Source organism: Trichosurus vulpecula, chromosome 4, assembly GCF_011100635.1.
Source record: "Trichosurus vulpecula isolate mTriVul1 chromosome 4, mTriVul1.pri, whole genome shotgun sequence".
Lineage (NCBI taxonomy): Eukaryota > Metazoa > Chordata > Mammalia > Diprotodontia > Phalangeridae > Trichosurus > Trichosurus vulpecula.
The window spans coordinates 139,322,314-139,347,356 of record NC_050576.1 but is presented as its reverse complement, the minus strand read 5'-3'; the positions used below and the strand labels follow the sequence as shown (position 1 = coordinate 139,347,356).

Here is a 25,043-nt window from a genome sequence, read left to right as displayed (position 1 = left end):
CCTTAATTACTGATACAATGGCCTCTGAGATCTCTTCAAATTCTAGATTAAACTGTTGGTTAGCTTTCTAGTAGGCCTATCTTATGTGCAGAAAGAATGTGGGAAAACTGCTTATTCTATCTAGGTCAAGATTTTACAGCATAACTGGTAACTGGTATCAACATTAACATTTTAAAGGATAAGCTTATATCTTCCTGAACATTGTGAACAGGCACATCCTTGTGTCTGCCTGAATTATGACCACCTAGCAAGCCAGGTTTCCCTAACTTTGATATTCGAATACTTTTCTTGTGAAATTACACAATGAACAAATCATTGATTTTTATTTTCTAGTTTACCCTCAGACTTGTGTCAATGATGGTGATGATGCCTGTCTCCCTTTCACGTTTCCCCTGGACATTCCCTTACCTAGCCGAAGAATGATGATCACAGCAATGTTTCAGTATACATAACAATGGTTCTAGCAGCATTCTTTGTGACTACAAAAAAGAAAAAACTGGAATCCATGGGCCCAATGAACAGAGAAGGGCTGAAAAAAAAAATTACACTGATATCCATGTGATTGAAATTTGCTATAAGGAATGACCAACACAAAGGATTCAGAGAAACAATGGGAAGATGATTTATATAAAATGATCCAGAGGGAAGTAACAATTACACATAATGACCACAAATATGCAAGTAAAGCCAACAAAGAGGTGTGGCAAAATTCAGATGAAATATAGTGAATCGATAAGCATTGATTGGTGGCACAGTGGATCGAGCTTTGGGCTTGGAGTCAGAGAGACCCAAGTCTTTCTCACACTTACTTGCTGTGTGACCCTAAGCAAGTCCCTTAACTCTTCTTTGCCTCAGTTTCCTCATCTGTAAAATGAAGATAATAACAGCACCTACTGCCCAAGGTAATTGTGAGGATCAAATGAGATAATAATTGTAAAGTACGGTACAAGCACTATATAAATGTTAGCTATTGCTATTGTTTATATTATTTATGACATAACAGGCATTGTACGAGATGCTAGGGCTCCAAACACAAAAATTTAAGTTATCGCCTTCATGGGGTTTACATTGTTAGTACTACATGCTTAAAGTTAAAAGACGCACGAGCGCGCGCGCACGCACACACACACACACACACACACACACACCCCTTTTCGTTTATAGTGAATAATATGTACTCATTTCCCTCATCTATCTCTCTCCCTCTCAAAGGGAGTGGTTTAGGTGTACCTGTTTGTTTCAAATCAAAGTTCATCAATCATTTCTTTAAAGTAATGTTTCAGACAGGCTACCAAGTGAGCCTGAGACAGGAGTCTGAGTAATAGAATTTTAAAAGCATTCAGACACTCATGAAGAAAAATGAAGGACAGCACATACAGCCCACCAGGATCGAGCTCCTTACCTCCATGTGCTGTGTGCACTAACCTCACAGAGCACTATCCAAGCATGAGGTTGGAAGTTTGAGGGAAAGTAGAAAGGACAGTCATCATTTAGTCTGAAAGAAGATTGAATTCCCATCAAAATAGTCAATTTGTTTGATGCATCAAGGGACTGTGATTTCATCACTTTGGATACTACCTCTACCGATTTTGATTGAAACCCCTCAATAATGCTCTTTGAGACCAACTGTGCCTGAAGGTGGTGACCCTATAGCTAACCTGGTGAGGAGCTTCTTGGAACTCTGTGAGGCTGGTTCATGGACAACAATGAAGCCTCTAGTACTGGGCCTGCAAAGGAAACATTTCCAGAATATTAGGACCTTCCTCAGCTTCTACTCTGCAAACATAGTGTATCATGGGTTGACTCTGACCCCACTCACTGAGGGCCAGGTGTGTTACATTTTACCACTCTCCCTCCCCCAAGGTTCTGTGGGGCCCTAATGTGTGTTGTAAAGTTTCTCATCTCCACTATTGGCTCTCTATGCCCCCATTAATTGTATTCTCCCATATTACAGGCTCAGTGAATAGCACCCTAGTTCCATTTAAACATTTAACATCAGATTAGCTTTTACAGAGGATATTTACTTCAAACATATAGCAAGAACAGAAATAATAACATTTCCACCAGCACCTGGGAGCATGATCCAACTCCTCCCTCCACATATATGACCTTAGTCTCTAAGGAGGGGAAGAAATGTATCAGGTTCACAGTTTAGTTCAGTTCCTACATAGCTTTAGTCCCACCAAATTCAAATTCAAAGCCTCAGTATCCCAGGACCCTTCCCCCCCAGGTTTTTCCTGTTGGAATGACTTCAACATCCAACCTGGATTCTTGAACTGTCTTATAAGAACTCTTGGATTGAGACTTCGCTCTCTGGTAAAGGACAAAGAAAAAGCCAAATCACCCAATCCTGTTTCTTGGGGCCACATGGCTTAAGAGCCATGGGAAGGGAGCCCCTCAGGCCCTCCCCCATTCCTTACCACATGTTGTGAATGAAAGAATCTGTCACCCTTAGATGGGATTACAGAAAAGCACCAACTTCAGTCAGGCAATGTTAAAGACATAGGTTTGGTCATGCAGCCAGTGGAGAAGGACTGCTCCCAATCATGTGGTAGGCCAACTGCAAAATGTCCACAAATGCACCAGTTCTCTAGTCTACTGGAAGCAAGTCTTCTAGTACCTTCCATTGATGGTTGATGTGATTTGGACATATACTAAACCCCCATAACATTAGCTTTCAATAACTCAGAGTTCAAACTATCACACCATCATTAGGCATTGGAGAAGGAAGGGATTTGGTGAAGGGATAGTCAAAATATTTAAATAAAAAATAATAGCATACATGTTTGTAGTATTTTAAAGTTTATAAAACATAGTTCTAGTAGTGGTGTTCATATGGAGTTTGGCTAAAAAAGGAAAACTAGATATCCTTCTTTGACTTCCACCTTCAGGTGTATGGACTCACCCCTTCCTAACTCTTCCTATGAGGCCTCCCCAACTGCAACACTTTTTCCTTAGACCTATCATGGTAGAGGCAGGAGGAGGATTTGGTTCTTTAACTTTTGCATCTCAGCAGAATGACAGAGAGGGATTTTCCTGAGGCTGCTGCCTCTGAAGGAGAGGAATCTAGTTCTCTACTTACCAAACCTTCTTTTCTACCAGAACACCACAGATGTATTTTGTGCTAAGACTTTCTTTTTGGTACAGATTCATTTAATATTTTTTCTCTCCTTTTTAAAAGTTATAACATACAGCAATAAATTCTCTTTGGTTTGTCTAGAGGCCCAGCTGGTAACAAATCTCTGAAGTTAGAAACGGAATTTCCTTCTGTGCATGTGTGTATGTTCATAGCCAACCTTAGCCTCCCTCTCAGCTGCATTTAAGCAAATGAAAATACATATAGAGCAATGAAATTTCTAGTTAGCCATGGTGATATCTCAACACTGGCTTTTAGGGACTAGGTGCACAACTATACAAATGAGATTTTAAAGAAACAGATATAAAACATGCTTTCTCTAAGAGTAATGTCAAAACTGCAATTCTCAGCAAATGACAGCTACAGTTTTTCTGCCATGGCTCTTGATGGTCTGACCTCATTTAGCTATAGTCCTTTTGCAGCATGTCAATCCCAGTCAGGGAGCAGCAGAAAAAACATGGTAGTACATTGCCATTCTCTCTTCTCTCTTCTCTTTTCTCTCTGTCTCTCTCTCTCCCTCTCTCTCTCTCTCTCCCCCCCTCTCCCCCCCCCCTCTCCCTCCCTCCTCCTCCTCTCTTCTCTCTCTCAGTTACACTCTTAATTCCTTGGGTAAAGGGAGCCACATATATATTATTTCATTTGATCATTATGATAACCTTACATGGTAAATGTATCATTATCCACATTTTATAGATATTTCTCAGCTCAAAAAGGTGAAATGACTTGCTAACCTAGTGAACACTAGAGCCAAAAATCAAACCCAAGTAAGCTGATTCCAGATCAGTGCTCTTTTCTCTATATTACTGTTATTGTATAATGAATTATTTAGTATATTTGATCTACAATTTTTTATCATCATTCCCCGAGGAAGCTTTCTAAATTTTCATAACATGATGAAACAATGAACGACACCTTTTGGTCCCACATGTGATATTTGGGGCACCGTGGTAGTGACAACCAAACATATCAGCCCATGTGCTGCCTCCTTTAAACCTACAGAAAGGTAGTGTTTCACTTATTTATTATCCAGCAAGGGATTATGATGTCTGATTTTTTTCTCTACTCCAGCCACCAACCAAATGATCTCTTCAGAGCTTTTCTATGGTGTGTGTAGGATAACTTCCTAAAAGATTGCTGTAGAGTGTCTAACAGAATTTGTTGTTGTTTGATTGTTTCAGTCGTGTCTGATTCATCATGATCCCATTTGGAGTTTTCTTGGTAAATATACTGCAGGGGTTTGCCATTTCCTTCTCCAGCTCATTTTTCAGTTGAGGAAACTGAGGCACATAAGGTTAAGTGACTTGCCCAGGGTCACACAGCTAGTAAGTATCTAAGGCTGTATTTGAACTCATTGCAATGAACTTTCCTGACTCCAGGCCTGGTGCTCTATCCACTGTGTCACCTAGCTGCCCATAAATACAAATAGCATAAATATAAATATAAAATGAATGAGTGTAAATACATACAAAAGTTAGGCCTGAGTTGCATCTTAAAGGGAGGAATGGACTTACTGAGGTGAAGGTAAGGAGGGAGTAGATTCTAGGCATATGGAACAACTGGTGCAAAGGCACAGAAAGGGGAGGTGGGATGTCAAGTGGGGGAACATTGAGAAGTCCAGTTTAGCGGTATCATTAGAGTAGAGGAGAGGGAATAATGTCCAGTGAGGCTGGAAAGACAGTATGGGACCAGGTTGTGTTTGACTTTAAAAGATAAACGAGGAAATTTATATTTTATCCTAGAGACCACAGAAAACCACTGGAGTTGAATGAGTAGAGGAGTCAAATGGTTAGATCTGTGCTAATAAAAATTTCTCTGGCAGTTGTGCAAAATGGAGGAAAATGGTGGTGATGATGCATGGAAACCAATTAGGAGTCTGTTGGAATAAGCTAGGTCAGGGCCCAAACAAAGATGGTAACTGTGCAAGTGAAGAGGAGATGGATGTAATAAGGGACATTGTAGAGTACAAAGAGCAGGACTTGACAACTGACCAAATGTATCAGAGTGAGAAGCCTGAAATGATGAAGCTAGGAGACAGGAAGCATGGGAGTGCCTTGGGTGGAAATAGGAAAGTTGGAAAGAAGAAAAGGTTTAGTGAGAAAAATACTCCCTCTATGCCTTGTTTACTGATAGTATTCTCAACAGCTACTGGTTTTGACCATTCCAACCTTAGTTCCTCTCTGGGATCTGAGTCACCTCTTCCATAGTGCTCTCCTATTTTCTCCCTCTGTAGGAACCATAGTTTCAGGGATGTACTGGTTGTGATCTCAGCTCTTCCTACTCTGATTGTAGTCATTGTCAGATAAGGATACCAGGCCACAATAACTTATAGCTGTACCATTGCAATTCTAACCCAGAATTTAGCTTGAAAAGGCCAAGGTCACCCACTGGATGCAATTGTAAATTTTTTTGAAGTCAAGGATCACATCTCATATTTCCATATCTTTGATAGCACTTAATGGATATGTAATAAACAGTGATTGATTGATCACTGATCTCTCAACATCCCTTTTGCCCCACAAGTCTATTCATCAGCGTACTTTAGAAAGTTCAGCTTTTGGCCACCAATAGGACAAATCTGAGGGGAAGGGAACAACCATTCAGTAAGAATGAAATCTCTTCTCTACCCTTTAGGATAACTGTTTTGTCATAAAGCCAATGGATCACTGCCTTCTATGTGTTTGTGTGGTGCCTATGACAGACCACTTGTGCAGAGATGACATCCTAACGGGAGATGATGGTGGCTATGTGAACAGGTTTACTTTAAACAGTGATGATTTTGGACTCAAGCAATCAAAAAATAAAAAAAAAATGCAATCCCAAATCCTGGACTCCAAGAACTTCAAGACGTAAGTAGTTGAATTATGGGTTAATTATTTTAATAGTTGTAATCAACACACTTATGATGACATTTGGTCTGAGCATCTCAAAGTGATTTCCCAAATGTGCTTCATTGATTTTGGCCAGCATTATTCCCACTTTTAGATTTGTCTTGACTTTTTTTTGTCAGCTTGCCACCAAGACTTGAACAAGAAGCAAAATCCGAGCAAGAAGCAAAAAATATCCTAGTTCTTGGTGTAAAAGCATTTAAAATTGGTTTGGATTAAATACTATGGTGGGAAAGATTTTTGTTCTAGCCAGGAAGTGACTCATTTGGTTTGGATTGTTTCATCATCTCTGGTCCTAAAAGAATGTTTTCCTTTCATGGGAGGGATGCCCATAAGGTGTCATTTATTCACTAAAATAGATTTTGTGTGATATGTTCTCTAGCCTTCCTGTGCTTAAATGGGAGTCTTTCCCCTGACTGTATGGGCAAGATGTTGCTCCTTTTGCTTTATCATAAAAATACAATTGCAGTATATAACTGTAACAACAATGTTACTTGCAACTACTATAGAGATGTAAGGCCAATAACATCAGCACACAGGAGGGCTGCTAGCACAGGTTCTTTGATCTGCTTTTCTAAAGGAAAGCAACTTTAAGGGGTTAACAATCTTACTTTAATCAAACGTACATATATCAGTCACTTGTTCAGGGGGAAAAGTCAGCACCCTGAACTTCAGAGCCAAACACAAACAGAAATTACAAACAGAGAAAATAACACAAATCAACAGACAGACTTCTAACTATCTAACCATGGCAATATATACATGGTTACCAGAGAGAAAGAAGCACCAATATCTGGGTTTTAAAAGCCAAGGGGCTCCTTAATGGCAACCCAGAGTCTTGTCTGGCCAAATCACATGAACACTCTTCCAATGAGCGAGCCCCAAAGCAAAATGCTAACCTCAGAGTATATATACTGTTTCCAATCAAGGACTCTTAATTCGATCAAAAACTCTTGATTCAAACAAAGGCAAGAATCAATCAAAGGCACTTGATTACCTTGGTACTGAGAAGCACTCCAAAAGAAAAAAACAGCAAAAAGTCCCACTTTGCTTGCCATTACAATAACCCCCAAGGCCTGACTGATTCTGCTTGTTATTTCAAAATTGAGTGCAGGAGCCCCTCCATACAGACACACACACATTCTCTCTCTCTCTCTCTCTCTCTCTCTCTCTCTCTCTCTCTCTCTCTCTCTCTCTCTCTTTCTCTCTCTCTCTCTGTCTCCCTCTCACCCTCTCTCTTCCCCTCTCATCCTTACCCCCCTATCTCTCCCTCCCTCCTCAGAAAGATGTAGTGTACACAGAATGTAGAGAATCAATTACAACTGGGAGAGGGGACTGGACCTGTGATTTCATTAGTATAGAGAACTCCTAGGTATGGTAACTCCTACCAATACAAGTCCTCATCTTCTCTGCAATTTAGAGTCTAAGAAAGTTGTCTAGGGCATTGAGGGTTTAAGTGTTTTGCCCTGGGGCACACAGTATGTATCAGAAGCAAGACTTGAATTCTGGTATTCCCAGGTCCCAGGTCAGTTCTCTATCCAATATGCTATGCTGTTTCAGAAAGGGTACTTGGATAAAAAGTAATATAAATGACTATTACTGTTACATGTTGTGTCAGCCTACTCCTATTGTTGAACTCTTAGGAGTGAAAATTCTCACAATATTTGGCTCCATTTCTCACCAACTATGTGAGATGACAGTCACAACTGGACAATATTACTCATCTCACCAAGGTGTTTAGCAGGCTAAATTGATGGGGAATCAACCCCTCCTCCCCCTCTCCTACCACTATGTGACCTATTGTTCTATAAAATGTCAGGCATGTCACTGTTCAGCTTTCTAACTAGGGCTCAGACTGTAGCAGACCCTCCTCCATCAAGACAGTGGAGTAAGGCATTAATCTTCCCTTCACCAAGATGTATGCCACCTGTCAGAAAAAGCCAGAGGCCCTTTTTCACATTCACATTTTTTGTTTCTACTTGATGGGTGCCTCAGAGAGACTTGAAGGATTGTCTGTATGCTCATAAAATAATAAGATGCTAATGTACATTGACATGTGTTTGCTCATTCTTGTACATAGCTGTCACAAGGAAGGAAATCAATGGTAGGCACAAACAATTTTTATGCCTCTGACTGAGGAAAGGTACCCCTATAGCAAGCAGATCCTGAAACTTGGCAAGGTGGGGCCTAGGCAGGCTTGTGGGGAGAAAAGAATTCAGAAGTAAAGAGTGCAATTTTAGGAGCCACTGGAATATTCTCTCTTACATGGCATTCTATTCAACAAACGTATCATTATGGGCTTACAATGTTCAAGGTGCTGGAGATACAACAGTGAATTCATGGCTAAGATATATTAAATCCTAGTACTGAGCTGAGCATTGTACTAAGGAACGAGGTAATCCAGGACCCAGAGTTACAAGAAGAAGGACGATCAAGATAGAAAATACCATCCACTAAGTTGTACGTAAAGACAGTGATAATATTGTCTCATGCTCTAAACAAAAATTTGAGACAAACTCTGACTTCTATTCCTGAGCTTTTTAGTCAATATTTATTTGTGATCTACTTGACAATCTACTGAACCGAAAATATAGGATACATCATTTCCCCAGCTTTATTTGTGAATTTGCACTGTAGGATACTTGGATTTATATTTTTCTCAGAGCTGAGAGGGGACCTAAGAGGCCATCTAATTTTATAGGTGGGATCTCATCTAGAGAGATACAGTGATTTTTTCCATGATAATGCTGCAAATTAGCAATAGGATGATAGGATTAGATTGGTAGCAATCTAAGTGATTTAAGCAAATAAGTGATCATTTATTTTAAATGGAGGTGTGGTGATAATTGATTTACTCAGTCAACTCCTACACTTATGGATTGAATTCATTAAGCGACAACTATTCTGCGGGCATGGCAGAGCATGGCAGAGCAGATAGAGTGCTGAGCCTGGAGTCAAGAAGATTCATCTTCCTGAGTTAAAATCCAGCCTCAGACATCTATTAGCTGTGTGATCCTAGGCAAGTCACTTAACCCTGTTTGCCTCAGTTTTCTCATCTGTAAAATGAGGTGAAGGAAATTGCAAACCGCTCCAGTATCTTTGTTAAGAAAACCCCAAATGGGGTTACAGAGAGTCAGACATAATTGAAATCGACTGAATAACAACTTACTACTACTCTGTACAAGACTAGGAGCCATGTCTGTGTATCCAGAACTGTGATTTCACCACTATTTGGGAAGTCCTAAAATAAAGACTCCCTTCATCAGTGCAGATTAGTAATTTGCAAGTAATTTAGAGGTTCCTTAGGGAGAAATGAAAACTTAAATTACCTGTTCATGCTCATTCAATTAGTAAGAGTCAGAGATAGGACTTGAACCTAGCTCTTTCTGAGTTCCCTGACAGTTGTCTATCCATAATGCCATGTTTCCTCTCAGGAATGAGTGATACAGAAATAAATAATGCATGGTTCTAGCTCTGAAAGTCTGTCTTCTATTAGGGTGTGTGGGTGTGGGGTTCTATGTAACATAGATAAGTATAATAAGAATCATAGGATTATAGAGTTTGAAGAAACCTTAAATATCATCTAAGTCAGCCTCCTTGTTTTATAAATGGGGAAACTATAAAGTCCCAGAGATTGAAGCAACTGGTAGAACTAAGACTATAGCCCACAGCTTCCAACCTGTGCTACTTCCTCTTGACTATACTGCTTCATTTTCATGTAAAAAAAATCTGAAATTGGAGCTGTCTTATATGAGATAAGAAGTTATATATACATATATGTATATACATAGTATATGTATATATGTGTATAGATGCACATATACACATACACATACATACACAGCACACACGTACATACCTTTCATTTAAATAGCACTTTGCCGCCAGGGAGTGACAGAGACAGAATACAAACCCAGGTATTGTGAATCCAAATATAACAAACTAAAGCACAGTGACCGGCCTCAAGGCCACAGGTTCCCCACCCATGACCTAGAGCTTAACTTGACACATCAGAAAATTTGTAAATAAGAGAAGATTCTAGTACTAGACCGGAGTTTATCTGATGCTTTCTCTTAGTTCTGATGCTGTAGTTAATGTTCTGATCTCAGTCTCTTAGAGTTCCACCCCACTTTCTCCCCACCCTATCTCCAGTGAAATTCCAAGCCATCTTTAACAAGGAGTGTAGATGAACCCCAGCACTAGCAGTATGACCCAGATTTCTTTCCTCAGCCATCACCAACAACTAAAGGGCCAAGCCCAGAACCCAGTAATTTTGCTTCCCAACAGTCCTCCCTGCCCCTTCTTCCTCTCATTCTTCTGGCACCCCTCATTCCCCTGGCCAAAAGATTCCTGTAGACAATCTATCTGGCATTAACTCCTACCTCTCTATAGCGAGGACCTAACTAGAGGTTTCCTTTCTGTCTCACTGGAGGAACTCTTTTATACATGCCCATGATCCTATTTACTTATTCTTAAATTCAAATCATGGATGAAGTAAGTGACTTAACAGGAAAGCCAGTTTTAGGCAGTTTTTAAACAGCTGGTGCACAATGGACAGAGAACTAGGCCAGGTCACCTGAATTCAAATTTTGCCTCAGACACTTGCTAGCTAAGAGACCCTGGGTAAGTCATTTAACCTCTGTTTGCCTCAGTTTTTTCAATTGTAAAATGGGGATAATGGCAACTACTTCATAGGGTTTTTGTGAGGATCAAATGAGATGATGTTTATAAAGCACTTGGCACAATGCCAAATATGCAGTAGGTACTACATAAATGCTTATTCCCTTCACTTTTAGAAACTGACAGTTTTAGAAAATCTGCTTCAGGTTAGATGAAATTAATTCCTGTGAATCTAGAGGGTTCCCATGTATATTGTTATCTCCTTATGTGTTGTAACAGAGTGTAAGCACCCTGAGGGCAGGGGCTATTTCATTTTGTTTTGCCTTTGTATCTCCAGTACTGAGTATAGTACCTTACAAATAGCAGGCACTTAATACATGCTTGCTGGATTAGATTGGATTAGATTAAGATTTATTACATTTCTGTTTTATGATTTGGTTCTGAGCTAAAATATAAGCTGAAGCATTGAATAGTAACTCAATATGATTATATTGCCCATCAACAAAAATTCATTTTTTTATCCCCAGCATTAAAAGGAAACTACATAATGACTGGGTCATGAAGATTAAATATATCCAGCCCCTGAACTGCTTTGGGTGTTGCTCTTTAGACAGTGTCCATTCATTTGTTCTGGAATCCTTGAAGAGGCTTGAAGACAACATGTGAGTAAAATTGAACACATATGTGTACATTTGGTAAGTGACAAACCTGTGGTAGTTTTAGAGCTTTCCAATTAGTTTTCATAGAGATCAAAGTCCTTCTATTTTATTTTAAAGATAAAGTTAATTTGAAAAGAAAAAAAAAAGAAAAAGAAAATTGGAGTTAAGCATACAAAGCTGAACAGGGCTTGGCCCCTTATTGGCACGTCTGTTTATTTTTATGTGCCAAGATTGGCTGCAGTATGCATTGCCCCATATACATTTATATAAAATCATACATACACACATGTGTAATATGTTATATGTATTATGTATATATGTATGTATGTATAAATATACACATGTATATGTATGTGTGTACATATATATCATTTGGGGGAGAAGGGAGAGAAAAATTGTATTGGGAAATCTTTATACTTTGCATTCTGATCAGAAAGTGAATTGATTTGCTAGTAAGATGAGGATATTATCTGAACCCTTAGCATCATACTTCTGTATATAATATGTAATTGGCTTTCTTATCTAAATTTGTAATTAAATGACAGTTTCTCTTTGTTCTATACTATTCTTCACACTTTCCAGTTCTAAAGTAATCTTCCTTAATATGACAGCCTAAAGGTGGCACAGCCCTGTACAGAAAACTTCAATAATTCCGCAATGCCTATGAAATGAAGTTCCAATTTCTTAGTCTGAAATTCAACCTACAATCTGGCTCCAAGATATTTTTCCTTTATAGAAAAGGCCATATAGTGTTATGGAAAGACAAGTGGCCTGGGAGTCAGGAGGCCATGTTAACTGCCTCCAATTGTGTGATCATGGGCATGCCACCCAACCTCTCTGGGACTCAATTTCCTCACCTATAAAATTGAGGGTTTAGATTCTCATCGCCAGAATCACTTTCAGATATGAAATTCTATAATTTATTATCTTATGCTATTCCCTTTCCCATGATCCTCCCAAAATGAAGTAATCAAAGATTTATCAAGCATTAGATTACCTTTTAAATCAGGCCACAAAGGGAGGCATAACCAAGAGAAAAAGTCGATAAAGAGCAAATTCTGCCTTGTGCAGTCAACACAAATGTTGCCTTACTGTGAACCTAATGAAACTTATTAAATAGAATAAACAAAAGATAATTTGTTTCACTCAGTATAAATAATCCATATTCAGCTGAGTTCTAAACTTATGTTTAAACAAATTAATATTAGAAACAGGAATTCAATATGAAATAGAATATTTTCTCTAGGACCAATTTGCATTTTCTTTATAAGTGCATTTTCTTTATGGAAGGTACATTCTTTTTTGGAATAAGTAACTTTTGTTTGTTCCAATATATACCATATTACATCGAGAGATGAATAACCAAACTTATGGAAATGCTTTGTGCAGCACATTAAAAACAATTTCACTTGTACATATCAGATTGTCTGATTCTACAAACATCAATTATGTGACATAACTAATTGCAAAGCTTCACTTAATTTCAGTAATGTAATTAAATCTTAGTGACTGTCTCTGGCTTTTTAGAGGAAACATTCCAGAAACATTCAATTAAGAAAGGGATGCATCTTCCATTCTAATTTGATTTGTGCACAAATCTGACAATTCATAATGCATTCATAGCCATTAAAAGCCTTTCTGAAAATATACACAAATATCTTTGTGGTCTCACAGTAGGTACTTGGTATTCTGCAATCACATAAGGAATTGTTGCTGTGGGAAAAAAAAAAGTAAAGGAATGAGGTTCAGCAGTACCAGATCTTAAACTACATTATAATGCAGTAATTATCAAAACTATCTGGTACTAGCTAAGCAATATAAAGGTGGATCAGGGGAACAGAGGAGACATGCAATTTTCAGCAGCAAATAAATATAATAACCTTGTTTTTACAAGTGTAAAGACTTAAGATTTTGGGATAAAAAATTCATTATTTGGTAAAAATTGTTGGGAATACTGGAAAGCATTATGGCAGAAACTGGGCATACACCAATATCTTACACCATTTACCAAGATAAGGTCAAAATGGATTCATGATCTAGATATAAAGAGAGAGATAAGAAGAAAATTATAAGAATGTGCTATGCTGTTATTATGGTAGCCCTTAATGTTGCCAAGGTAAATTTCTCTAGGACACATGCCTAGGTTAGTCATTGCTACCTTCTTTATGGCCATACATCAACTTTCAAGTCAGAGCTACTTCAGTCAACCAAATATTACTGAGTACCTACTATGTGTGAGGCTTTATACTAGATTCTTTGCCACTCAGAGAAAGAAATAAAATATTCCCTTCTCTCAAGGGACTTATAATGTAACTGTGCAATGAAGACACAGCAATCAATCAACAAGCATTTATTAAGCCTTTACCATGTGCTAGGCACTGAGCTAAACTCTAGAGACACAGAAAAGGAATGAAATAATCCCTACTTTTGCATGCACATAAAAGTATAAATAACCACATATGATGTTAAAAGTCTTCTGTTTACTGGCCTCTGTTGCCCATAAAGTCTTTGAAGAGCAAATGCTCCATATTCATAGGAAGCAGCAGGAAGACCTGCAAAAATACAAATCAGGACCAACAAGGCTATGCCATTCCCTTTAAAAGTATGCAGAGCCTGACCCTAACACAAAGCATCAATTCAGGAAGTAAGGCTGAGGAGAAATGGTAAAACCAAAGACAGATGATAAAGAAATGTTGATTCAGGGATTTCCAAGTCTCAAACCCAGAAGAAGATAATAGCTTGACCACATCCACAAGCAAAGCCTCAAACAAATACACAGCTTTGACCAGGTCAAGCTAGAATTCTTGGGTGGAAATGAAACAAGAGTTTAAAAGTATCGTAAATGAAATGAGAGCTCTAGAGGAAACATTTTGAAAGAAGGTACAAAACCATATCTAAGTAAAAATTCCTTGAAACTTAGAATGGACCAAATAGAGTATTCTTGGACCTTCTTTCCTTGTTCTGTTTTGTAGGTCAATTATTTTTTATAGGAGATACCTTAAATTTTCTTTGACTTTTTCAGTTTTTGAATTTTCCTCATGACTGAAATCAACCAACAAACCAAACAAACCCACAAAACCTGGATATCATATTTTGAGAAATCATGGAAATTTCTCATTAGAAAAAAAAAAAACCCTGTTCTTAGAGTCCCTTAGTTAAGTACAGAAAGAAATCCCAACATAAAAACTGATAGCATTTATATTGCCAATGCAATACCCACAGTGGCTGCTATGAATATGCCAGTGTATTTCCAGGTTTGAATCACAAAATATAACAGACCCTCTTGCTCAAAGACGAAATCAAGACATTTATTCAAATGCAAGAAAGCCGACTGCATCGTACTGACAAAGGAATTTATACATATTACCAATGCAGGGAGCACCACCATCCTCAAGCCTTCCCTCTATTAGGCTTCCCCACAAATAATCTCCCTTAGGCAAAATCACTCTCTCTCTCACTCAGGCTAGCTGCTCTGTCTCTCTGTCTCTTCCAGCTCTGCCTCACACACACTTCCTGCTCCACCCCTTCCTGCTCCACCTGTTCAGTAAGCTCCTCCCATCACAGGTTCCATGTGACTCAGGCTTTCATGTGACTCAGGTTCAAAGCAGGTCACGTAGGCCTATTAATAGATGGGAAAGATCTTCCCATTGAATTAACATTACAGCATTATAGCTAAAATCCACAGCTTCCTATGTAGAAGAAAAAAATAAATTTAAAGAAAAATACATTAAGTAGCCAGAAAGAAAGAGTTCAAGACACCAGGAGGCCATACTGAAGATCACACAAGACTTGACAGCTACCATTTAAAAAAAGAAGAGAGTCTGGAAAATAATATTCCAAAAGGGAAAAGATAAACACTAAAAATTAGAAGAACTTACCTGGAAAAACTGTGTATAATCCTAATAGATAGAGGCAGGGAATGGAACTTAAATGAAATATATTCCAGGCATTTCTCATGAAAAGACCTGAGCTGAGCAGAAATGCTGTAAAGTAATTGCAAGAGTCAATAGAAACATAAAAAGGTAATTGTGTTTGTGAAATTGGAAGTTACTATAAAAGCATGAATTGTTTACATTTTAATAGGGGGTTAAGAAAAAACTATCCCCTAAGATCCCTAATGTCATCAAAGATAGTAGAGGTAGTTAAATAATTGAAAGGGTCTGGGAACGTTTGGTTGACCTTAAGAGAATAAAGAAAAAGGAAGGAAAAAGAATACACCGAGGAAGTAAAGAGGATGAAGTGAAACTTACTACTTCATATAATGTAAATATGCAAGAAGACTACAGATATGGAAGGAGGAGGAGGAATGGAGAGAGTTTACATCATTTAAATCTGAACTAAAAGCACAGAAGATAATAGAAAGATTGGTAGGAAACACAGATCAATAGGACAGCTTTGAAAATAACATTGAATTTGTTGTATACTTGGAGGGAGAATGGTGTAGATTCCCAGCTCCAAATGGCTATCCTCTTTTCTGTTCTTTGGGCAAGAAAATGCTCAATTTTATTTGGTGTTCAGTTCATAATATAAAAAAGATAATTTTTAAATGGTTAAATATAACTAACAAACAATTCAAGGTAGATTTCAGTAAGTGACAAATGAGTGGCATATATAGTAAATGTTCTAGGAGGTCAAAGCAGAGGGAGACATCATTGTCAGAAACTTATACTAACTCATTAATAAATCACCCTTCTCAAATCATCTCCATGAATCTGACCAGAATTTAATTAAGCTCTTACTATGGATCAGGCACTGTGCTAAGCACTCAAGATATAGAGAAAGGTAAAAAAGCAGATTCTGCCTTTAAGAATCTCACCTTCTAATAGGGGGAACAATACACAAAAAACTAATTACATTCCAAATAAAATATACAAGGTGAATGGGAGTTAATCTCAGAGGGAAAAGAACTGAGTGTGTATGGGGGTAGGAGAGTTCCCATAGAACATAAGATCTAAGTTGATTACTGAAAGAAGCTAGGGAAGTCAAGAGCCAGAACTAAGGAGGAAAAGCATGCCAGACATGGAGGTTAGCCAGTGAAAAGACACAGAGTGGTCAAGAGATGGAGCACTATGTGTGTAGAACAGCAAGAAAGCCAATGTAGCTGACTACAAGACTATACAGAAGGGAACAAAGTCCAAAAAGGATGGAAAGGTAAGGCCTGGTGGTGAAAGGCTTAAAAACCCAACCAAAGGATACTTGATCCAGGAAATAATAGGGATCTGGTTACTGGAGTTTAGGGAACATGGTTGGGTAGGGAGAGGAAACATGGTTAGGCCTGGGTTTTAGGAAAAGCACTTTGGAAGCTGAGTGGAGGAGATAGGCTGAAGTGAGGAGGGAATTAAAATGGAGAGATCTGTTCACTCCAAAGTTACCAATGATCTCTTGAGGCCATTTCTCAGTCTTCCATACTCTGACTTCTCTGTAGCCTTTGACACTATTGATCACTCTCTCCTTGAATTCTTCTCTCTAGGTTTTCAGGATACCACTCTACCCTAGTTTTCCTCCTACTTCTCAGACCAGTTTTCTCAGTCTTCTTTGCTGGGTTCTCATCCAGATTATACCCGCTAACATAGGTATCCAACATCTTCTCTTCTCCTTCTATGCTACTTCATTAGATGATCTCATCAGCTCCCAAAGATTTAATTGCCAACTCGATTCTCAGATCTTCCTATCCTGCCCTAACCTTTCTGCTGACCTCTAATTTCACACCTCTAATTGCCTTTCAAGACATTGTGAACTGAATGTCCAGTAGACATCTTAAACTCAGTATATCCAAAGTGGAACTCCTTGCCCTCCTCCCCCTACCCCTTTTGTTCTGATTTTAAGTCCTGATTTCTTGATGTACGGTTCTGAAAAGACAGGTTTTTATAAGCCCTTACTCATTGAATGGTCATGGCCTCAGACAAACTGAGACCTGGGAAATTTAGAAAGGCCAAGGTCACCCACTGTATCCTGAGCCATCCCCAGTCATCTTGACCTTTGTCATGCCACTGGACTTGATGACTCTGGAGGAGTGAGGCTGATGATTTTGAATAGCTCTGCTCAATTCATGTGCAAATCAAGACATCACCCTTGTGATGTCATTAGTCTTCTTTGAGAACAAAGGATGGACAACAACAATCTAATACTTCCATTCTCCCAAGTTATCACTAAGGAAAAGCTCAATGTGCAATGATGCTAAAATACTTGAAATTCAAAATTTCTCTATAAATCATTTTAAATAGCCTCTTTTTAATTTGACCCCTTTGTGTTTATACATGTAGCTTTATTTTGGTGATGCATCTTAAGAGGCCTCCAACACTCATGTAGTAATGCCTTAAAATGCCTGATTTCTATTAATATCTTATAAGCTTCCTTGCATCCTTGAAGTCCTTCCTGTTTATGCCAGTACACTGCTGGACCTGACTCTGGTAACTTGGCTTTACTTCTGATAAGTTCCATTGCTTCCTGAATAAAGTATAAATTCCTTATCATGGAATTTAAGACCTGAGCTACTTATCTTTTCTTTCCTCTCAGGCTAATAGCATCTATTATGGTTGTAAGGCTACTGCTCCTAGCAGTCTGGTAGAAATTTGTTAAAAGAACATAGAAAACATAGATACAAATATGGCTGCAGGGAGATATATTTAATAAAGCAGTCCCCGCTTTGAGATACTGAAGGTTTTTGTTTCCCCTTAGGAGTAATGGCTAACTTTTATTAGCCTTGGCCTTGCAGGTAGATTAAGCTATATTCCAGCCTTTTTTGCAGAATTATATTATTGTCTAAAATATGAGTGGTCTATTATATGTGCTGGTAACAAGGGCAGTGAATTAAAGGTTTTTAAAGTACAAGGATAAGGAAGGATACATACCTGTATGTTTTAGATTAAGTAGAGGGCAGTTTCTAAGTTGGTAATATCTAGAGAAGAAAAATTTCTTTCTGCCTCTACATACCACAGTCACATAGATGATCTCATAATTCCCTCCAGCACTTTATCCACATAGTGTCATATAATCTGGAAGTCCTAGACTGTAATCACCATCAAGCCAATGAGCTGGTCCCCAAGTGTAGTTTTTCCTTTGGTTTCTCCATTCTAATTAGGAGTTATGTCTTAGATTTCGCTCATTGGAAAGAGAGAGAGAGAGAGAGAGAGAGAGAGAGCGAGCTGGAACTGGAGTCAAAAAGACTCATCTTTCTGAGTTCAAATCTGGCCTCAGATACTTACTAGCTATGTGACCCTGGGCAAGTCATTTAACTCTCTGCCTCAGTTTCCTTATCTGTAAAATAAGCTGGAGAAGGAAACAGCAAACCACTCCAGTATCTTTGCCAGGAATACCCCAAATTGGGTCACAAAGAGTAGGACACGACTGAAAACAATTCAACTACAACAAAATGTACATATAAATGTATGTGTATATATGTGTGTGTGTGTGTGTGTGTGTGTGTGTGTGCATTATATATGCATATATAGTTTTCATAGCATATATCTGCATATATACACTATACATCCATATGTGTATATCATCCAAGCATTTCTAGAAAAAAAAAAAAGAATGCCTCAGAGCAAAGGGGTCAGAAGAAACTAACTCAGGAATCATAGGCACTCCCTACCTCTTTGAAGTTTTTGTGGATTCAATAAAAGTTGTTTATAGAACATTATCAGAAGTTTCAAAAGCTCTATAAGACATTGCCCTCTTATAGTGTACATACTTGAATTAAATCCTCTGATGTTAAAAAAAATTATATCCATTTGAATAAAAAGCAGTTATTTACCTAGTTGAAGTTTAACTGTGTGACTTTTCCTTATGGGAGAAAAGCACAGAGGGCAATGAATAACGAACGAGATCTAGAATGAAGGAAGCTGCTTTAACCATTTCCACCCCTGCTTTCATTAAATCTCTGGTCTCTAGTATTTCTAGGAACACAAAATGATTTTGGTCTCCAAACCACTCAGTCAATGGACCTTTATTTTACGCACAATGCTTTGAATTTTCTTAAATTGGGTATTGCTCTTGGCCTTGTTAGAAGTTTACCTCTATTTTTTGGTTTATTGAATTTTAGTTTATTGGATTTTGTTTTGTACCACTTGAAATCTGGGCAAAGATGTACTTGGTCAATGGTTGAGAATCTACAAGCTGATAGAGGGCTAAGGAATCTCACCATTCAGCCTAGACTCTAAATATTTGACTCACCTACTTCTCCATTTGCATTTCCTCTACTAGCAGGTCTTTCTGTAACCTAGCTAGTGAAAGGCATCCTCACATGTAGAGTGAGGTTTTATTCCACCAACCCCCCCCCAAAAAAAAACCCCGCACACACCACAATTTGATATGCATATTTAGAAAAGCAAGGTCATTTCATCCCTAGATACAACATAATTTTAATTGTTACTTCACTATAATGAGCTTTAAATTGAGCCAGATAAAATTGCAGTTATACAAATACATAATTAGCCAGATGTTAAAATTAAGTCAACCTATCTCCTAAAAGAAAGGGGGGGATCTTTTTTAAAATTACCATTTTAGAAATTATCTCTGTTATAATTACCATTTTGTATTGTATTTTACAATTGTAGTTGTAAAAACAACCAGCAAGAAAATGAACATCTGCAATAAATTAAGCAGCATACAGCAGTTGCAGGCTTGTTGCCTATTGGACTACTTTCATGTCTAACCCTTGCAGATCTGGCCAGATCCCAAGGAGTAGGCCTCTGGGTATTGGTTAAATATAAGCATTACTAACTAGAAAGGATTAGATGAAATATATATTAGATGAAAAGAGATGGAACTATTACAAACCTTCTTTGGTTGGTTTGGGTATCATGCTTTTACATTCTCTTGTATCCCTCCTACCCTACAATCTGGGCACAAATGTGGGAAACAGATGGAAATCTCACCTGGGGACAAGAAGCATTAATTTACCTCATTCACTGGACTCTAATGGCCTAGGTTCAATTTACTTGCTACCTCTTAGCTAAATTGCCAAAGAATCCTAAGCACCTGCCCCATCTCCATCCCATTTCCCCTCCAAACCAATTTAGATTCCACTGCCAGACTCATCATCAGTTACTTTCAATTCCATTCATTTTTAAATAAAAATTATTAAGAACATATGATGTGTAGAGCACCATATTAAGTACTAGGAGATCTGTTCCCTCCAAAGTTACCAAAGATCTCTTCAGGCCATTTCTCAATCTTCTATTCTCTTTGACTTCTCAAAATTCTTCATTAATTCACAATTTGACTGTCACACTGCTTAGTAAATAAGTCAATAAGCCTGTCAGTCAGTCAATAAGCATTTATTAAGTACCCTACTCTGTGCTTGACACTGCACCAAGTGCTGAATGACATTTGTATTTCTTATCGTGAGATTCAAGGTAGTGCAAACCTAAGTCCAACCAACTTTTTGATAATGTAAAAACAAAAGATATTTCCAGTTATTCATTTCCCCACCTTCTCTCAGAAAACTATCCCTTATAATCAAAAGGAAGAAAGAAAAAAATTGTGCAAAATTAAGCAATATTCTAAAAATGTTATACACAACATCCCACAACTATGGTACCCATTCTTAACTCAGGCCAGGAATGGAGGTAGAGGACTTGATGTCATCTCATACCTCTTCTTTAGGGTCATCCCTAGCTCATTATAATTTCTCAGCATTTGGTTTTTCAGGGTAGATTACCTGGGCTTCATCCTAAGCTCCATTGCTTTTCCAAATACATTATTCCACACCCCACTGTACTTTCTTGTGGGTACAGAATAGTCTTTTGTTATCTTTATTTACTTTCTTTCGTATTTAAAGTTCTTTTTCCTGTTTCCTTGCAGAACTTGTTTCTGAATTTTTAAATGTAATCACCATGTGGCTTGGAGTTTACAGCCTTGGAGAGGTTTTTTTTGTTTGTTTGTTTTTTGAGATCTATGAATTCTTTCCATTGGCATTTAATTTTTTGGGTTCAGAAGTTCTGGGCAGTTTTCTTATCTTAATTCTTGCATTATGGTGTTTAAGCTTTTTGACTTGTATTCTTCTGAGAGACCTGTAATCCTTAAATTGTCTCTATACATCCTTTTTCCAAGATCAGCAAGTTTTGCCTGGATAAAGAGCACATCTTCTTTTAATGTTATTGTTTTTTTACTTCTCTTATTTTAGATTTTCCTCTACTTTTTTGTATTTGCATTCCAAATCAACTGCTCTTTCTTTTGATTCTCTGGTGAAACTTGCCATCACAGATTGAAGTTTTTCTATTCTGTCAATTATTTTTGCTGCTCAAATCAGAAACTCTGCTCTCATAATTTCATTTCTTTTCAAATCACTCAAGGACAGCATGTTACATTTCTATGTCCTCCTTGAATTCCACAGGGTCCTCTGTTTAATCAAGTATTGGATCATTTTCTTTATTTTGCAGTATTTATTTATAGATACCTGAATTAATTTAATAGATCTGGAGGCCAGATTTTCTTCTGCTGTTACTGTTTTCCCTGTTGATTTACCTGCTTATATTCAGGGTCTTTGAGTTTTATTTTTCCTGAGATCTTTAGTAATTTTAGTCTTTTTTCTCCTTTATTTTCCCTGTTGCTCATTTTCTGACTCCCTCCTCTCTGATGGTGGTTTCCCATTTCAGTCTCCTCCCCTGCTAGGCAATTTCATAGTTCACCAAGTAACTTTTGGGGGGTAGAAATGGCCCCAGCTGGATACTGAGTTCCTTCTCTCAGGCTTAGTAAAGTGCTACACATTCCCTCCCACCCCAACACACACACACACACACACACACACACACACACACACACACACATCTGAGGTAGAATTCTGTTTCTTCCCCATGCCAAGTCCAGTACTCATCACTATGATGCCTTTATACTAGAAGAAACCCACTTTTATTTTTTGAAGCACTTCCATTTACTTCCTTTTCTTGGCATCACTGCCACCTGGAATCATTAGCCCCTGCCACTGTAATGTCTTTCCCTGAAATTTCTCCCTATTTTCTGAGGAGCTGCCACCCTGACCCCTTTCAGTAGCACTCCCACAAGAATCTTAAAATGTTAGTGTTGGAAGGGACCTTAAAAAGGTCATACGGTCTAACAGCTTTATTTTACAGATAAGGAAACTAATACCCTACGAGGTTAAGTGACTTACTAAGGTCACATAAGTAGTCAATGGTGACACCAAGATTTATTAGACTTCAGGTCTCCTCCCTACTGTTCCATTCCATTAGACTTTGGTGACTTCAGAATGCCATGATTCTCATCTCTCTACTCCTCCTACTAGAGTTCCCTCTGGAGTCTACCCAGCCATGCCCTGTATGATTGAAGGAAGTAGCCAAGGAAGGGACTATATTCACATTTATATTTACAGTTACACATTTCCCTCCTGTCACCACCAATGCACATCCACTGAGAGAGCAGGAATTAGTGCTTATGTGGCTGGGGCTGGAATTGAAGGACTAAGAAATTCCATACTGGCTCATTCTCAAGGGTGTAGTCCATACAATCCAATGTTCCACCTAAAACAGGAGTCATCTTTACAACTTACCTGATGCATAATTATCTAGCAATGTTTCCCATAACAGAAAATCTTAGTGTCAAAGTCATCTTTTTATAGATCTAATGTTTCTTCCTTACCATTAAATAATAGTAATGACAATTGAAAAAAAAATTAAAGAAGGGAAGTAATGCTGAGTTTAGCCCACTGTTTTTGGTGAAGGACATGTGGATAAAAGCCTTTCCATTAGTATGTACCCTATTAGTAAGAACACAAGTTTGTTTAAGCAAACTTTAATTTTCTTCTTTAACATATGTGTCACATCCAAAGACAAAGAAGTGAAGGAAAAAATAATCTACTCACCAACACAGTGGTGGGAGGAGGAAACTGGGAAGAAGAAGGGAAGAGGCTAAAAGTTCTAAGAACTGAAGTTTCAGTTGGCTGAAATGTAGTACATTCCCAGAATCTAATGGGGTCTCTTTTCCCATAAAAACAATTGGAAACAATTAAAAACAATAGGCTTACCCTCAATAATCTTACTCTAGGGGCAGTTAGGTGGTACAGTAGATAGAGTACTGGCCCTGGAGTCAGGAAGACCCAAGTTCAAATCCAGCCTCAGACACTTGACATTGCCTAACTATGTGACCCTGGGTAAGTCATTTAACCCCGATTGCCTTGCAAAAAAAAAATAGTAATAATAAAACAATGTTGCACCAACCAACATAATAATGATAATGTGATTAATTCACTATAATCAAACCCTTCCAGAATGTTACCAAAGCCCATTTAACATTCTGCTGATGGCCCAAGATAGAAATTGAATGGTTAGTAACAATCCGAGCTAGGAATACTTTAGCTCTAGCAATGTTAACTCTCCTAAGCATCAATCTGTTTACCATAGCATTAATAATACTATTCCCATGGACCTAACTGTACCCTCTAATGATATTTCATTTCACCTAGCATTATATTTTTTTCTCAACCAGTTACTGTACTTTAACTACATTATGGAATAAATAGATTTCTGAGGGCCAGATTATACTACCTAACCACTATAACTTTGTTCTTCTGGAAGAATGACATCTGAGTCCCAAAGAACCAACAGATACATTCTATTATGGAGCACAACCTATTTTTAAATTGGGCAATGTCTCCTTGAAGAAATATATATAATAACATTTTATACCTATTCCCATGTTTTGCAGGCCAGTTAGAGAATTTTCTATGCCAAGAGGAGCAAACACTTTTGTTTACTGTATAAAAGCAAATACCATTGTTACTGGGGGTAAGTATACAATGCACAGACACTTTTTTGCTGTTTGTAGAGAGGGGAGTTCTTGTTTCATCTTTCATAGAATTTTTTAACTAAAACTTTAGCATACCACTTGTACTGGCTCACAAGATGGTTGTTGAATTTTCAGTGCAAGCATATATACCCAGATATGGGCAAACACTACAAACCAAGGTTTGATTTATTGTTTTGTTGATTGTGTAGACTTAAGAAAGTGATGAAAAAGCGTTAATAATGTAGATTAAAATGAAAAGTTTGTTATGCATATATTTTTGGTGAGTTGGTTGTTAAACATTTTGCAGTATATCTCTATCTGAAATGGACCCCAAAAATCAATTAATTAGTCCAACTTTTACTTTACAGATGAGGAAACTGGACAAAGTAACTTGGGCAAAGTCACAAAGCTATACAGTGGCCAAGGCCACACTTGGAACTGTGTCTTTGAATTTGTGGCCCAGTTTTCTTTATATAACCACACCATACTGCCTCACTTTGAACACAGAATGACTTATCTTAGGAATACAGTGTAGTAGAGCAGAAAGAGGATTTGATTAGGAGTCAGAGAATATGGGTCCAAATTCTAGCTCTGACATTTAGAAATTGTGTGACTTTGGATAAGTCACTTAACCTCTCTAAGACTCAGTTTCCTCAGTTCCCCTCAGAGGGGAATGCATTGTAGATGATTGCTCCAACAGGCCAAGCCAAGATCCCATTGATTTCAGGTATTGCCTATCAGGGCTCAATACCTGAAATCAATGGGATTTTAGCTCAGCCTGTTGGAGCATCGTTGGGGGACACTGTCAGTTTTTATAAGTTACTATGTAGGGGGTCAGAGTTTGGCACACCTCAGAGCATTTTGAACCATAACACGAGAGCTCAATGTCTAGATCTACAGGACAAAGGGCTTTGCAAGAAGCCAGATGCCACTGGGATCTACATCCAACTGGAGCCTGTCACAGCCAAAGCAGGAAATAGAAACAGTTTGCTGTTGGGGATT

General features: G+C 38.1%; 1 protein-coding gene across 2 annotated transcripts in view; it reads left to right on the top strand.

Annotated features, from left to right (window-relative positions):
- Positions 1-25,043, top strand: part of WDR64 (WD repeat domain 64) — a 169,766-nt gene that overhangs the window by 42,085 nt on the left and 102,638 nt on the right. For both annotated transcript variants that reach the window (XM_036757403.1, XM_036757404.1), the window contains exons 7-9: positions 5,768-5,982; positions 11,169-11,303; positions 23,961-24,040. In XM_036757403.1, the coding sequence (XP_036613298.1) occupies positions 5,768-5,982; positions 11,169-11,303; positions 23,961-24,040 (430 nt within the window). The remainder of the gene's footprint in view (positions 1-5,767; positions 5,983-11,168; positions 11,304-23,960; positions 24,041-25,043) is intronic.